Here is a 14,010-nt window from a genome sequence, read left to right on the forward strand (position 1 = left end):
ACATGGTGGGAATCAATGGGTCATTCTCGTAGTGGCAAGCTGTATCTGCAAGGATCAGTACTTGGGGTCCCATCTATTCACAATATATCTATATATATCTATCAATGATTTGGGTGTGAGGACCAAATGTAATACTTCCTCGTTTGTGGATGACACACAGCTAGATGGGAATGTATGTTGTGAGGAAGATGCAAAGTGGCTTCAAGGGAATTTGTACAGATGAGTGGGCAAGAGCATGACATATGAAACCATAACATGGAAAGATGTGAATTTATTCGCTTTGCAGGGTGCAAAGGTGCAGAGCTGCCCCTGCAGAGGTGCAGGGTATTTCTTAAATGGTGAGAAATGAGAAAGTATAGATGTAGAAAGGAAAGTGGGTGTAGTGATATTCGGATATCAATATACATGATCAAAGTATGTGAATGTAGTACAGTCATTTCAACACTAGATGTCTCACAGTCAGATACTATAAGAACCGGATTCCCGGTCTTTTTACTTAGAGAGTGTGATCCAGAACAGTGAACAAGCTGGACATAGAATGGACATAGAATGGACATAGACATCGAATTCTCCTTTTCATATCCATTTCTTTTTTTTGTTAAATACATTTTTCAATTGGTTAAAATGCCGAATTTGTATTCCAGGCAAGGGAGTCACAGTGTGATGATCTACTCTGTGTGCCAGTAATGTGACCAAACGCCAAGTTCTCTCTCTCTCTCTCTCCGGCGCCAAACCAGGCGCTAGAGTGAGAGAAGCTAGAACTAATTTGTTATAATAGTGTATAGTTATATAGTTATCTGTATTATACTTTATTTCTTTATAGTTAGTTTAGTATTGAGTAAAATAACTTGCAGTTTATTATTTTATTACTCATTAAATAGTTCATCTTTCAACAAGAAGACTATTGGTCATTTTATCATCCTGGTGGGTTCAAGAGTAATATATTTTAGATAAGTCATTATTTAAAATATAACACGGGGTGTCCTTGTGAATAAGTTATTGAAAGCTAACATGCAGGTGCAGCAAATAATTAGGAAAGCTAATGGTGTGTTGGACTTCATCGCAAGAGGATTTAAATACAATAGTAGCAAAGTCCTGCTTCAGTTGTATAGAACCTTGGCTAGACCGCACCTGGAGTACAGTACGCAGTTTTGGTCCCCTTCCCTTAGGAAGGATAATCTTGCCTTGGAGGGAGTGCAAGAAAGTTTCACTAGATTTATTCCTGGAATGGTGGGTCTGTCCTACAAAGAGAGATTGGGGAAACTGGGCCTATATTCTCCAGAATTTTGACGAATGAGAGATGATTTCATTGAAACCGACAAAATACTTAAAAAGGATAGACAGGATAAATGCAGGTAAGATGTTTCCACTGATTGGCAACTCTAGAACCGCGAGTCTGGAACCAGAAGGCAGCTTCAAAATAAGGGGGGGAGCCACTTTGGACCAAAGTGAGGAGGATTTATTTTCGCTTGGAGGGTTGTAAATCTTTGGAATTCTCGATCCCAGGTGCTGTTAAAGTATTCGTCATTGAGAATGTCTAAAGCAGAGATTGACAGATTTCTGAATACCAGTGAGACAAAAGTGTATGGGGATACAGTGCACAAAGGTATTGACGTGGATGCTCGGCCATAATCCTATTGAATGGCGAAGCAAGCTCTCTGGGCTGAATGGTCTACTCGTGTCTCTTTGTATCTAATGGGAATATATATCCTGGTTGGGAATATGTTTAAGTCTGTAAAGTAGAATCATAGCATGTTGCAGCATGACATTTGACCAAACAAATCAGCTTTGGTGTTTTTCTGCATGAACCACCTAGTTTGATTTTACTGTCTTGCTCATTCCCATGTAAATTAACATCGCTGGATCCATGTAAAACTCTTTTCAAAGAATCTGCAGATTTTGCTTCAACAATAGTTTGGGGAGGAAACTTTCACATTCTAACTACTCTTTGGGGTCAGTTGAGATGCTAAATGAAAGAGAATAATGCTTGATCAATCGCAAAAATCACAGAGAAATATTTCATTCCTCCGCATTGATGGTTGTGCGATGTATTCTTCTATCTCAGAGGGAGAACTCTAGGCATAGGATTTAATTCTCAGGCTGTAGATATACTCTGGTATCTGCTTAACACTTGTTTATTGGAACTACATCCGAACAATTACAGAGTAGGCATAGAGCTCCTTGGCTTGATTCCAATCTCTTTTCTTGAGTCTAACCCATGACGGACTGGTGCCTGTATTATGTCATCTATCTCATACGTTCGCAAAGCCCATCTGTCAAGCCTTGATGCTACGCTTCCAACAACATGAAATTATGGGCAGGATGAAGCTGCCACTCTGTGCCTGAAAAACAGCTCGCGCACAGCGCGGTCGAGAGAAGCCGGAAGACCCTGCTCCCAGGATCTACCAGGCTCACAAAGCCTCACTTGTGGGCGGGAACACGTTCTAACAAATCTGCATAGGAACGACAGCTAGTCTTTCTTTGATGTGCAGATTTCCGAGTTACCCAAGGCGTGGGATCAATTTATTTTGCCTTGCAAACCTCAGGCAAGTGTCTCCACAAATGGGGACCAGATGAACAGCACTCGTGTGGGTCACCCCGGGGATTGGAGGTCCCAGGTGCATGCCCTTTGGCCATGGTGTTACTCTGGCACTGTTAATGCCATCTGGGCACCCTTGCAGTGCCAGCCTGTCACTGCCAAGGTGCCAGGTGGCACTGCCAGCTGGCAGGGACACGGCCAGGATGTCAGGTTGGCACTGCCAAGGTGCCACTCTGGCATTTTTTTTGCACGGGCATGATTGGGATGGGGGTGCCCTGCGTGGGGGGCTGGGGGAACCTCCCATAATGCACTGAGGCTTGGGTTCAGGGCTCCTGAGATTGGGACGCCATTTAAAATGGTTTCCCGATCTCTCGCTACACAGGAGTTCCGGCGAGCGGAGCTCCCCACTGTACAAAACGGAGCTATGTGCAAACTTGACCGCATGTTCCCCATTGAGGCCCCTTATCAAACGTGAATTGAGTTTTATAGCCTTGTGTTTCTCGACACTACGAGTTCCGGGAAACACGCAGATAAATGCTCTCCCTATGGGACGTTGTTCCCATTTAGTTACGTCGAGCCCAAGGTCTTTAACTGTTTGCATTGCATTTCTGTAATGTCCTTTTTTTTTTTACAACTATGGATTCTAGCTACTCCAAGTCCTACTCTCCCCCTCCATCAGTCATGGTGTTGGGGAAATCAAATTCCCCTGAGCATTCTTAGCCCATGGGAAAGATAGCTTGGAGACCCGAGGGTTTTCTTCTGCATCTGGTGGGACATAATCATTGGCAAAATAGGACAACACTTTATTAGAATTGCTGAGAACCTGAGTGTAGGTTTCAGAATGACTGAACTGCAAGGACAACAAAGACTGTTCGTTGAAGACTGATGCAAAGGAGAAGGGTCATTATCTGTAAACAGGCTGAAGAGAATTGACTATTGGATGCTCTAAGACTAGAAGAGAAGAACTCTAGACACTGAGGAACTTATTGCTCCCTTAAAGAACTCTGGGAAGAAGCTTCTGCAGAGGAATGATCTATACCTTCAGGGAAGGTTATCACAGCGGTATCACATGAAAAGGCATGGAGGATCTGAGATGTCCATGAACCTGGATGATGAAGGAAAAAAACAACCAGCTCAATGTAATACTGTCAGGAAGAGAAAAAGATGATTTCCCAAATATTTGGGAGGGCTGTCTACTTGTGGCAAGAGAGCCACACTTCTCTCTATGAAGTTTCTCCATTATGTACAATTGGAAGAACTGCTAAGAATATGAAGACGAGACAGCATCATCTGTAATGAGAAGTGTTTCCTGTAGACAAACAACTCAGCATGGTAGCACAGTGGTTAGCACAGTTGCTTCACAGCGCCAGGGTCCCAGGTTTGATTCCCGGCTTGAATCATTGTCTGTTTGGAGTCTGCACGTTCTCCCTGCGTCTGCGTGGGTTTCCTCCATGTGCTCCAGTCCCGAAAGATGGGCTGTTAGATAATTTGGACATTCTGAATTCCCCCTCCGTGTACCCGAACAGGTGCCGGAGTGTGGCGGCGAGGGGCTTTTCACACTAACTTCATAGCAGTGTTAATGTAAGCCTACTTGTGACAATAAAGATTATTATTATTATTACTACTCTGGGACTAGATTGCTGCACAGGATTCTGCAGCTCCTGAAGTGCTAATGGTTCTGCACAGCCTCTGTGCTGATCTCCAGCTGTAAAGGAAAAAATATTTTCGGTCGGGAATAAGTTATGGGTTCCGATTGACATTCACCCTTGGAAGGTGCCAGCTATTTCATACTGTGATCCTCCATGGACTCTGACCTGGACACTGGCAAAGCATCCTTTGTGGAAGACTTTATGAACAATAGGAGATAAAGTAGGCAATACATCAGTAGATTCAGTGGAACACAAATCTGAATGCTGTTGTGCCCATAAAAGTGTTACTGCTTCTTGTGAAAAGATCACAGGGACTTCACCTTGTGCATACATCCTTCCTGTCGATGGATCAGCCTCTAGGGCCTCACCAAGAGATTACTCAGTACTGAAAAGGATTCTTCCTCATCACTCTCTAGGAAGAGTTAATCCCAGTCCAGTAGGTCTTCATGGGGGTGGTCTGCATCTGCTGCAGTGTCTTCTGTAGCTTCCACTCCAAACCTCACTTGGTGAGTAACAGGGACTCATCACGTCCATGGGTCTAGTGGATGGTGTGTTTGTGGGGGGGGATAAAAATAGAACTTACCATTGATTGTAGAAACTCCCTCTGCTTCTGAAGGCTGAAATTCCATTGCTTCTAAATAAAGGATGAAGATTGTTGCATCAAATACAGTGAATTCTCCGCAGCTGCTTTGCCTAGAAGTATGGCAACCTCACCACTCGACCGTGATGTATGCAGGTTATGAAAAACATAAGCGGGAATCAACAATCTGTTCCTAATAGTTAAGAGCAATAATAATTCTCCCTTTTGATTTAGAGATTAATGCCACTTGGACCTTGTAACTTGATGTCTGATGGATAAAGGCTCATCAGCTGAAGCCAGTCAAGGTCATCTGTTAAAACGTTAACAGCAACTCCAGTATCCATTTTAAAATTAGACTAGACTAAACTTAGACTATAATTGACCAGTAGTCTGGATGAAGACTACCTACTTCCCCAAGAAACTTTAGATTCACCTAGTTCTTGCCATTCCTTTTACTAGAAGGAGCGTATTTCATAAATACTTTCTGGCCTTTGACTTTAATTAAGATTGCTGGATTTCGGGGCAGCACGGTGGCCTAGTGGTTAGCACAACCGCCTCACGGCGCTGAGGTCCCAGGTTCGATCCCGGCTCTGGGTCACTGTCCGTGTGGAGTTTGCACATTCTCCCCGTGTCTGCGTGGGTTTCGCCCCCACAACCCAAAAATGTGCAGAGTAGGTGGATTGGCCACGCTAAATTGCCCCTTAATTGGAAAAAATAATTGGGTAATCTAAAATTTAAAAAAAAAAAAAGATTGCTGGATTTCTTATTACACTAGAAGCATTCCGTGCCTCTGCTAGGCATTTATTGCCTGGCATTTATTGTGGTTTTTGTGCCACAACGCAAGCATCTAAAAATGATCGCCGGCACAGAGTTTCCCACCATTTCAGTTTGTTTGGCAGGCTTTCATATGGGTTGGGCAGCTAACCTTGTGCCTACCCAATCTACGCAATCGTGTGAAGCCTTGAAGTTGTCGCAAATTATAGCCCAATTTAAATGCTTGAAGTTCAGCCTGCCTCGTATACTGGACTGTTTGATCTAAGGAAGATCACCTTTTGGTCTGGTCTGCAGAAATGCAAGAGTTTTTATTCTGTTAGGAATAATTAAATATAATTTCCCAGGTCAATGAGCACTGGTTAAAATGTGCTCGTTCAATTATTACATTTTTCTTCAGGCAAGAATAGGTGACAACGGCTTTAATAGTGGAATCAAAATCCTCAATGGACTCCTGCCCGCCCTACGGGAATATCGTCTGCTGTTGGATTTACTGCATAAAGAAAGGAACTAACTTGAGGATTTGCCTTTTTTTTTCATGAAGACCCGATGCTTGATTCCAACCTCTCTCGAGTCTAAACCTGTGACTCTGACTGATGTCAGTGATACATCATCATCTTCGTCATACATTAGAATATTCCATCCCTTAGCCCTTTAAACTACAACCATTCTTTGGGGTCAGTTGATATGGTGAATGAAAAAGAAAAATGCTTGATCAATCACAAAGTAAGAAAATGTTTCATTCCTCAACATTGGCATCTTGCTTTGAGCTCAAAAAGTTAAAATAACATGAGAACATTAAAGTCTGTTTTTAACTTTTCAAATCGATGTCCAGGGTTCACAGATGGTGCCCTATTTCATATTGGCAGTTTACGCATCTCTTAGAATAATTGGGGTAGTAATTCATCAATCCTTCATTCATTTATTGAGGGAAAGTGATAGTAATGTTAACTCATTTGTTTTCTCTGCACTCTGTACATCTTGTCCACCTCTGTGTGTTTCTTCCTCATATCACTTTTGATGGTCTTATACATATTGAATATATCTAGTCATCCTTCATGCATATTCTATACATGTAATCACACCATTTTTGCCCTTCTATCTGCTCAATCACCTATGTCTTAATCATCTTTGCCTCACAGCAAGACATGCAGGACCCTCCTGCAGTGTAAAAGAGAAGAGACTGGTTCCCTGTCAAAGGGAAACCAAATTTGACGTGCCTTCCACTAGTATTTGCTCAGTTCTGGATTTGGATTTGGATTTTGTTTATTGTCACATGTACCAAGGTACAGTGAAAAGTATTTTTCTGCGAGCAGCTCAACAGAGCATTAAGTACATGAAAAGAAAAGGAAATAAAAAGAAAATACATAATAGGGCAACACAAGGTACACAATGTAACAACATAACATCGGCATCGGGTGAAGCATACAGGGTGTGGTGATATGCATTACTGTATATACACAAGGGGTTAATGTAAATACACTACATCTAAGTAAGCACTAGAGGGAGCACCGGAGATGTCATGGCAAGCAGACATATAGCTAATAAACACATAGAATAGGACACGAGCAATGGGCAGTCAAGACACCCAGAGGTGACACTACCACAAGGGGACAACCCATATAAAAGGACAGGGCCCACATCCTCTTTCTCTTTCCACATGCGACACTTGGAGAGAAGGACAGGGGCAGATCAGAAGCATCACACCCACCACATGGCTTAGCGCAGACTGGTTAGTTAGACTGAGTTACTGTAGCAAGATTAGCAGGAGAGTCGAACTCTGAGAACTGTGCCAATGGTTCAATAAATCACATTGAACTTACTTCAAAGTCTGGAGTATCTTTTGGTCAAAGCTGCATCGAGTTGCAGCCTGTGTTATCTCAGAGTACATAACACATCACAGGGGTGTAGTGTTAATGAAGTCAGTCCATAAGAGGGTCATTTAGGAGTCTGGTAACAGTGGGGATGAAGCAAGAGTGTTTTGCATAGAGGCATACAGCCTTCAGGAAAGGGACTCTGCGACACATTAGGATAGGGGCTGGGGCTGGAAGAGGGACTGGAGGGGAGTACAGGAAGATGGCCACAGCTGAAGGGGAAATGGACGCAAATTCTTAATTAGCGGTTTAATGACACTTTTTCTGGAATATTTTGATGAGCTACTTGAGCCTTATTTTAATAGCTTTGCACTTCTGAAATCAAACTATATTTTTCAGTATTTAAATATCTGGTTAAATTACTGTTAAGTAAATCAGAGCAGAAGAGAGATGGAAATTGTAGGCATATGTTTCTTGTTTCAACATATTAATGACCTAGATAAACATAAAAATGATATGGAAAAATCCATTTGACCAAACTAGTTTGGTATTGATCTTTTGTATTTCTTTATTTCCTTTCTTTCAGCCACCTATTTAATGTATCCTTTCAAAAATCAGTGGTGGCTTCTAATTGTTTTCTCTTCATCTAGATGTTACTAATTTCACCTTCAAAGCTCCAAAATGTTTCACAAATATTAAACAAATTGGTCGTAATTAGCTGTCTCCCCTTTGCAGTCGCATCCCATAATTATGGAACAGAATTAATTACAATACACAGATGTGTGATCCAACGGCTGTATTGAGCATAATTTAATTTACTGGTGCTATCTACTGGTATAAATGTAGTGTTTCTTATAAAGTACTTTAATTCGCAGAGGCAATCAAATACTGGGGAACGTGGCAGACTTGTTGACCAAATAAACTTGGCCAGTAATGTTGGGTTTCAATATCCAGTTCCGAGCCTTTGTTTAAGCACTTGCTACCAAGCTGTACTGTTGTATAAAAGCTTAACATTTTTGTACCAGATTCCTGTTTCCGCAATGTTCAAGGAGACCTTAATCTGTTTATTTCAAATTTGGTACAAGAGTTTTTGACATTTGTGTAAATTTGCCCAATAGCCACTTCTGTATTTCATTACTTTCCTATAGTTAAACTGAGAATGGTGAATAAATGAGACAAATATAGAACATGTTCAAAATACACATCAGGTGAGTCAGCAAGACTGGTTGCAATACTTCAGGGAAGTTGAGTAGAATTCGATATGATGGATTAAAAAATATTAGTAGTTAAAGGATACCCTAGAATAATAATGCTGCGATCCTAATATTGAGTAATTATTGTTTTTAATTTCTGTGTACCGAGATTTCCTTCCACATTGACCCTCTATACATAATTATGCAGAGATGCATTCATAGGCCAGTCTTCCACCATTGCTACTACTGTATAAGTTCAGACAGTGAGTTTCTGCAGGTTATTTGACTTTTGGAAGCATCATCTGACTATCATAGATGTACTTTCCAGCATAAACCCTCATTCACATCATCTAAAGCCACACATGTATCCACCTGTATACCAGCTGTAGCTCTTGACCACGTTTCTCAATTTCTTACATACTAGTGTGTTGTTTGACAGTTTATCATCTATCAGGTCATGGCTGAGTCCCAACTTCCTGCCACTCCACATCAAGATCAAAACCATCATTTTTGGTTCCAGCAGCCAATTCCTCTCTCCTGCCACTGACACCATTCCTCTTTCAAGCTGAACCAGAAGGTTTGCAGTCGTGAGGTCCTGTTATATCCTGAGCTGAGCGTCAAACTTTACATCCAATGTGGTGCCGAGGGCACCTAATTCAACATCATCCACCTCCTCCTGTCCCTCAGCCCCTCACCCCTAAAATTCTTAAATGTGCCTTTGTCACCTGCAGACTTGGCTTAGCCAATGCTTTCCTTAATTGGTCTCCTATTCCCCATCTTCCAATAGCAGTAACTTGTCACCATTCTAAAGCTTGTATCCTGTCCCATACAATGGGCAGCATTTTTATTGATGTAACCACACATTGGGACACTGAATTGCTGGTGTGTACAGATGCACGGAGATTGCAATCAAAAAGATGGCAAGAGTTACCAGTGCCCTAAACATTTATATTGCTTCAGTGGCAAGGGGGCTTGTGGTTGGGTTCAGGGGCAGGTGTCAAAGACAATTGATTTGTGCCTTGGTGCTTATCATGGCAACAGAACCTTGTCATTCATTTTAGTAATTTCCAATAAACTGGGGGCTGCCCATTCACACCTTAAGTGCCACAACAAATGGTGAATTTTGTGCTATTGAATACAGTAGGAAGATAGTTGGTTTGAAATGGAACCTAAATTTGACAGAAAAACCTGCATTATATTGACAAACTTTAAATTTGATTTGATTTGACATTAAATAGACATCTTTGCTGAATACAGGTTATATAATTGAAATTTTGCTTCTCATTCTAGAACTGAAACCCCTAACGGGGTCGGCCACCATATTCGCTGCTATGCAGCTGCTCTAGCCGCCCATACCAGTTTCGTAGAACAAGCCAGTCAGCTTCGTCATGTTCAACGTGGAAAGGAGCATGGTGCAAAGCGGCTCATAAACCGCAACAACATTCGCCGCCAAAACCTTATTAGGGAGTACAACTCTCGACAAACTAAGCACAATGGACACATTCTACACCAACCTTGCCAGCGCCAGTATAATTATTAATGGTCATTGTAATTCTTTTTAAAAACAATGTTCTTGTAAAAATAGTGTGTGTATGTAACTTTTTATGGGACTTCATATTTAACAAAATTAGGAATCATTAATCTCATTGAGTATTTTAGGGTTTCTATTCTATTTTCTGGGTGCTTTAAAATCTTAAACTCAGTATCACCAAATGCCTTGTTCTGAATGATAGGATTTTACTCTCAAATCTAGAAATTTCCTTGCAATCTTTCTAATATATAGGGTTTGCTTGTTAGGTTTCCCATCTCAGTATGAAGATCCATTTTGTCTGTGCATGTGTATTTGTGTATGTGCGTCCATTTGCAAAATTGAGCTATTTTATGAAAAGTGTATGCTGTCAACATAATCATTAACAAATATATTGCCTGGGAGATGGAAAGCCTCTTTCAGCTGTGATTTGTTGTGTAAAGTAAAACTCATCTTATTTCACAACACAGATTCTCAGGGACAATAGTGTATGATTTTTCTAAATATCTGTGACAGCAAGGAAGCCCTATGTAAATATATATTTCATTTTTAAAAAATGAGTCTTTTTGGATTGGTGGTGGCATTATGATTGCTCCAGGATATTGATAAGTAGTCAAACTTTGGGGCTTAGTACGTGACTTCCCTCAGTAGCAATTTGAATATGTCTAAAAGTGTTTTTCTAGGTTATCCATTTCTCCCCTTTCTAAATGTGCTGTAATTATGAGATGTTTTGATGATGGATAATACCTCGGTGCTCTGTGTTTAAATGAATGGATTTTGTTTATTCCCCCCCCCCCCCCCCCCCCCCCGCCTTACTATTCTATGTTGGCTGTGATGTTTCACAGAACATGAACCTGCTTTAGATATAAAGTGTTTCTATTTAATGTATATTTCAGTCTCATTTTCCAAAGATATTCTTGTGAAATATATTCTCGTTTGGAGAATCGTTGAGACTATTGAGCAGGTGTGGACTCTGAGGCATTGATTTCCCAATTCAGACTTCTTACTTGGATTGATTTTTAACTACTGCAGAGCATGTAAAATGATAACGGTCTGTATAATGTTCCGTACTTGGGAAAGTGTTTGTAGAACAATATTTTACTTTGTAGATGCACCTTAAAAGATATAAAAATGGAACGATAGAATAAATAGCTGTGTTTCAGTTAAATAAATTTACAGATTTTGCATCCAGTAAGTAAACCCAGAAATGTATGTAATGAAATCTTCATTGTATCAGCAAATTCTACAACTATGCCTCAGGATTTCTTTTAAAATTTGCAAATCCTGTCACCCATCACCGTTTTCACGACAGGTAGAGGAAACTTTCAAGATAATGCCGTCCAGCAAATCCTGTAGAAGGCCTCATTGGGTTGTCTAGGAAACAGTTGATAACCAAGCCCATCTCTGCAAGTGATTTGTAAAACTGCATAAACTTTGAACATTGGTGAAGAAAACCTGATGATGATGGATCTTTCTTTTCAAGGTTATTTTGTTAGATGTTTATCACTGATAGCATTGTCGTCGAATCTAATTGGATCTTTGTTCCTGGTGAAGTGCTTGCAGAGGTTTTATGCTGTACAGAAAACTAATAGCGGCCGAGTGTGGTTGGACATTTACGGTTAACGTGTATCCTAACTAAACTGTTGTTGACTTGTTTTTGATGTTGTACAGGTTGATTACATTTGACTGATATAATGTGTTTATGTAAAAACTTCTTTGTACATTGTTGCTTTGAGAGTTGATTGTGTTGGTTGTGATGAGATTAAAACAATGGAGAAAACCGTAAAAATGTTGAACAAAGCTTGTACATGTTGCTGTAAGAAAGTGTATGTTACATATAAAAATACTAAGCTGTTGCTTAGATTGCTGAATATTTCATACAGGGATTCATGTTTGGTTTTGTTATATATGTGCCTTCCAGTGTAAATTCATTATGTGAAAACATTGTTTTATGTTACATATGAAGAAGATATGAAAGACCTAGATGATGTAAATATAACAAACCAACACAACTATGCACAGGAAGGAGCTTGTTTGTGGAGTTACTTTGTACAGTTTTATATCAACTGCACCAGATAATTGACGAGATAAAGCCTGGAGATACTTTAACTCATTTGGGACTTTATGGCCATTCAGATGACTGGCATCATAATCCAATTTGCAGAATAAATACAGCACTTTGCCAAATAAGTGTGTCAACTTTATAGACTTGTAGAATCAGTTATATAATTTTATTTACTAATTTAGTATCTAGCTATTTATTAGTGAATCCAAAAGGTTAACTTGTGCAGTTTGCACTGTGAAATTGTTTTTTTTAAAATAATGGGTATTTTCTAGTTATCTTGACATTCACGTAACCAGAATGTGCTTTTCGTTTTAAATTCTAATAACTGGTTATTGCTTTCTTGTATTAACTGTGGAAATGTTTCATTTGTCAATAAATGTAGTAATATGAGTTTGATTATTGTCATTTTTAATAGAAATAAAGGGCAAAAGAAGCGTATTGTACAAAACACTAAATCTATGAGATCCATATGAAACTACTGTCTTCCATATGATGCCTGAGAGGATGCTGAATATTTTGAGGCAGGAAGGGGAACATCCAGAAATTGTGGTCTAAGTGGGAATTAATGATGTAGGAAGGAAAATCGTTTGAGATCTTGCAATCAGGGATTTAGGAGCTAGAGAGGAAATTAAAGAGCAGCAAGTCAAAGAATCTCTGCATTATTTCCATGGCCATGCACTGGTGAATATAGGTAGAATAGGATAAGACGGGTTAATGAGTGGCTGGAGACATGGTGGTGGAGGAGTATGGGTTTCAGATTCCTGGAACATTGGGATCAATTCTCAGAAAGGAGGGACCTTTTTGAGATGGACTGGTCGCATTGAGGGGGCCCATATAAGCACCTGTGTAGGCTTTGTGAGCAGTCTTAAGTTGACTAGAATCCTAGCAGCACTGTTTGGAGCTGCTCTTGTATCTAGTTATTGGAAATAAATATTGGTGTGGTGACGGACTCATGCCTCCTGTGGATTATTACAGTGACGATGAGGTAAACAAAGAACTTTGCGGAGACCAGCTGCCGCACTCGGAGGGTAAGCCTTGGTATTTCAAAAGTGCCGTTTTTTGGAAGGTTAGATGCATTCGACCCGACTAGTGAGGACTGGTCCCAGTATGTGGAGAGAATGTGTTACTTCTTCCGGGCCAATGATATAATTACAGACGAAAGGAGACGGGCTATCCTGCTGTCGGCGTGCGGACCCTCAGCTTTCGCCATTATACGTAGTCTAACTTATCCTGATGCGCCGGACACAAATTCTTTCCAAGAATTAACGGAATTGGTGAAAGAACACTACGACCCAAAACCACCCCTCATTTTGTGTAGGTATAGATTCTACACAGCAAAGTGGGAAGACAGGGAGTCAGTCACGAATTTCCTGACCCACCTGAGAAGTCTGGCGGAAAAATGTGAGTTCGGCCCGACGCTAAATGAAATGCTTCGGGACCGGTTAGTGTGTGGCATAAACGACCTCACAATACAGAGGCGCCTGTTGGCGGAAATGCAGCTAGACTGCAGGCAGGCGTTACAACTCGCACTGGCCCTAGAAAAGGCAGCAAGTGGGGCGCAGGAACTACAGGGCACGCCAATGGAGGTAGATACCTGTGAGAGGGACTACCACAACGGGTCCAGATAGCCGCTCTCAGGAAAAGCCTGAGGAATAGAGGGCCATAGGAAAACCCCAGAACTGCCCCCAAGTCTGCTAGGACTAACTGGAGACAGAGGGAAGTACCGGCTGAGGCTCCCCCAACAGAGAAGGACCGTTTTTGGCATCAGAGTGGGGTAACAGCGACAGAAACCCTAGAAGGAAGTGACAAAAGAGGAATAGCAGGTGGGGATGCAGGGAAGTATACAACCTAGACGCTCCATCCTCCTCCAA

The 14,010-nt window shown here is 41.0% G+C and overlaps 1 protein-coding gene across 4 annotated transcripts in view; it reads left to right on the top strand.

Moving 5' to 3' along the window:
- Positions 1–12,529, top strand: part of tp53inp1 (tumor protein p53 inducible nuclear protein 1) — a 63,202-nt gene extending 50,673 nt beyond the window's left edge. For 2 of the 4 annotated variants that reach the window (XM_038808992.1, XM_038808990.1), the window contains exon 4: positions 9,837–10,086. In XM_038808992.1, the coding sequence (XP_038664920.1) occupies positions 9,837–10,086 (250 nt within the window). Of the gene's footprint in view, positions 1–9,836 lie in introns of all 4 variants that reach the window. The other 2 variants (XM_038808994.1, XM_038808993.1) reach the window with 2 other exon arrangements.
- The last annotated feature ends 1,481 nt before the right edge of the window (positions 12,530–14,010 follow it).

Source organism: Scyliorhinus canicula, chromosome 10, assembly GCF_902713615.1.
Source record: "Scyliorhinus canicula chromosome 10, sScyCan1.1, whole genome shotgun sequence".
In the NCBI taxonomy this organism is placed as follows: Eukaryota; Metazoa; Chordata; class Chondrichthyes; order Carcharhiniformes; family Scyliorhinidae; genus Scyliorhinus; species Scyliorhinus canicula.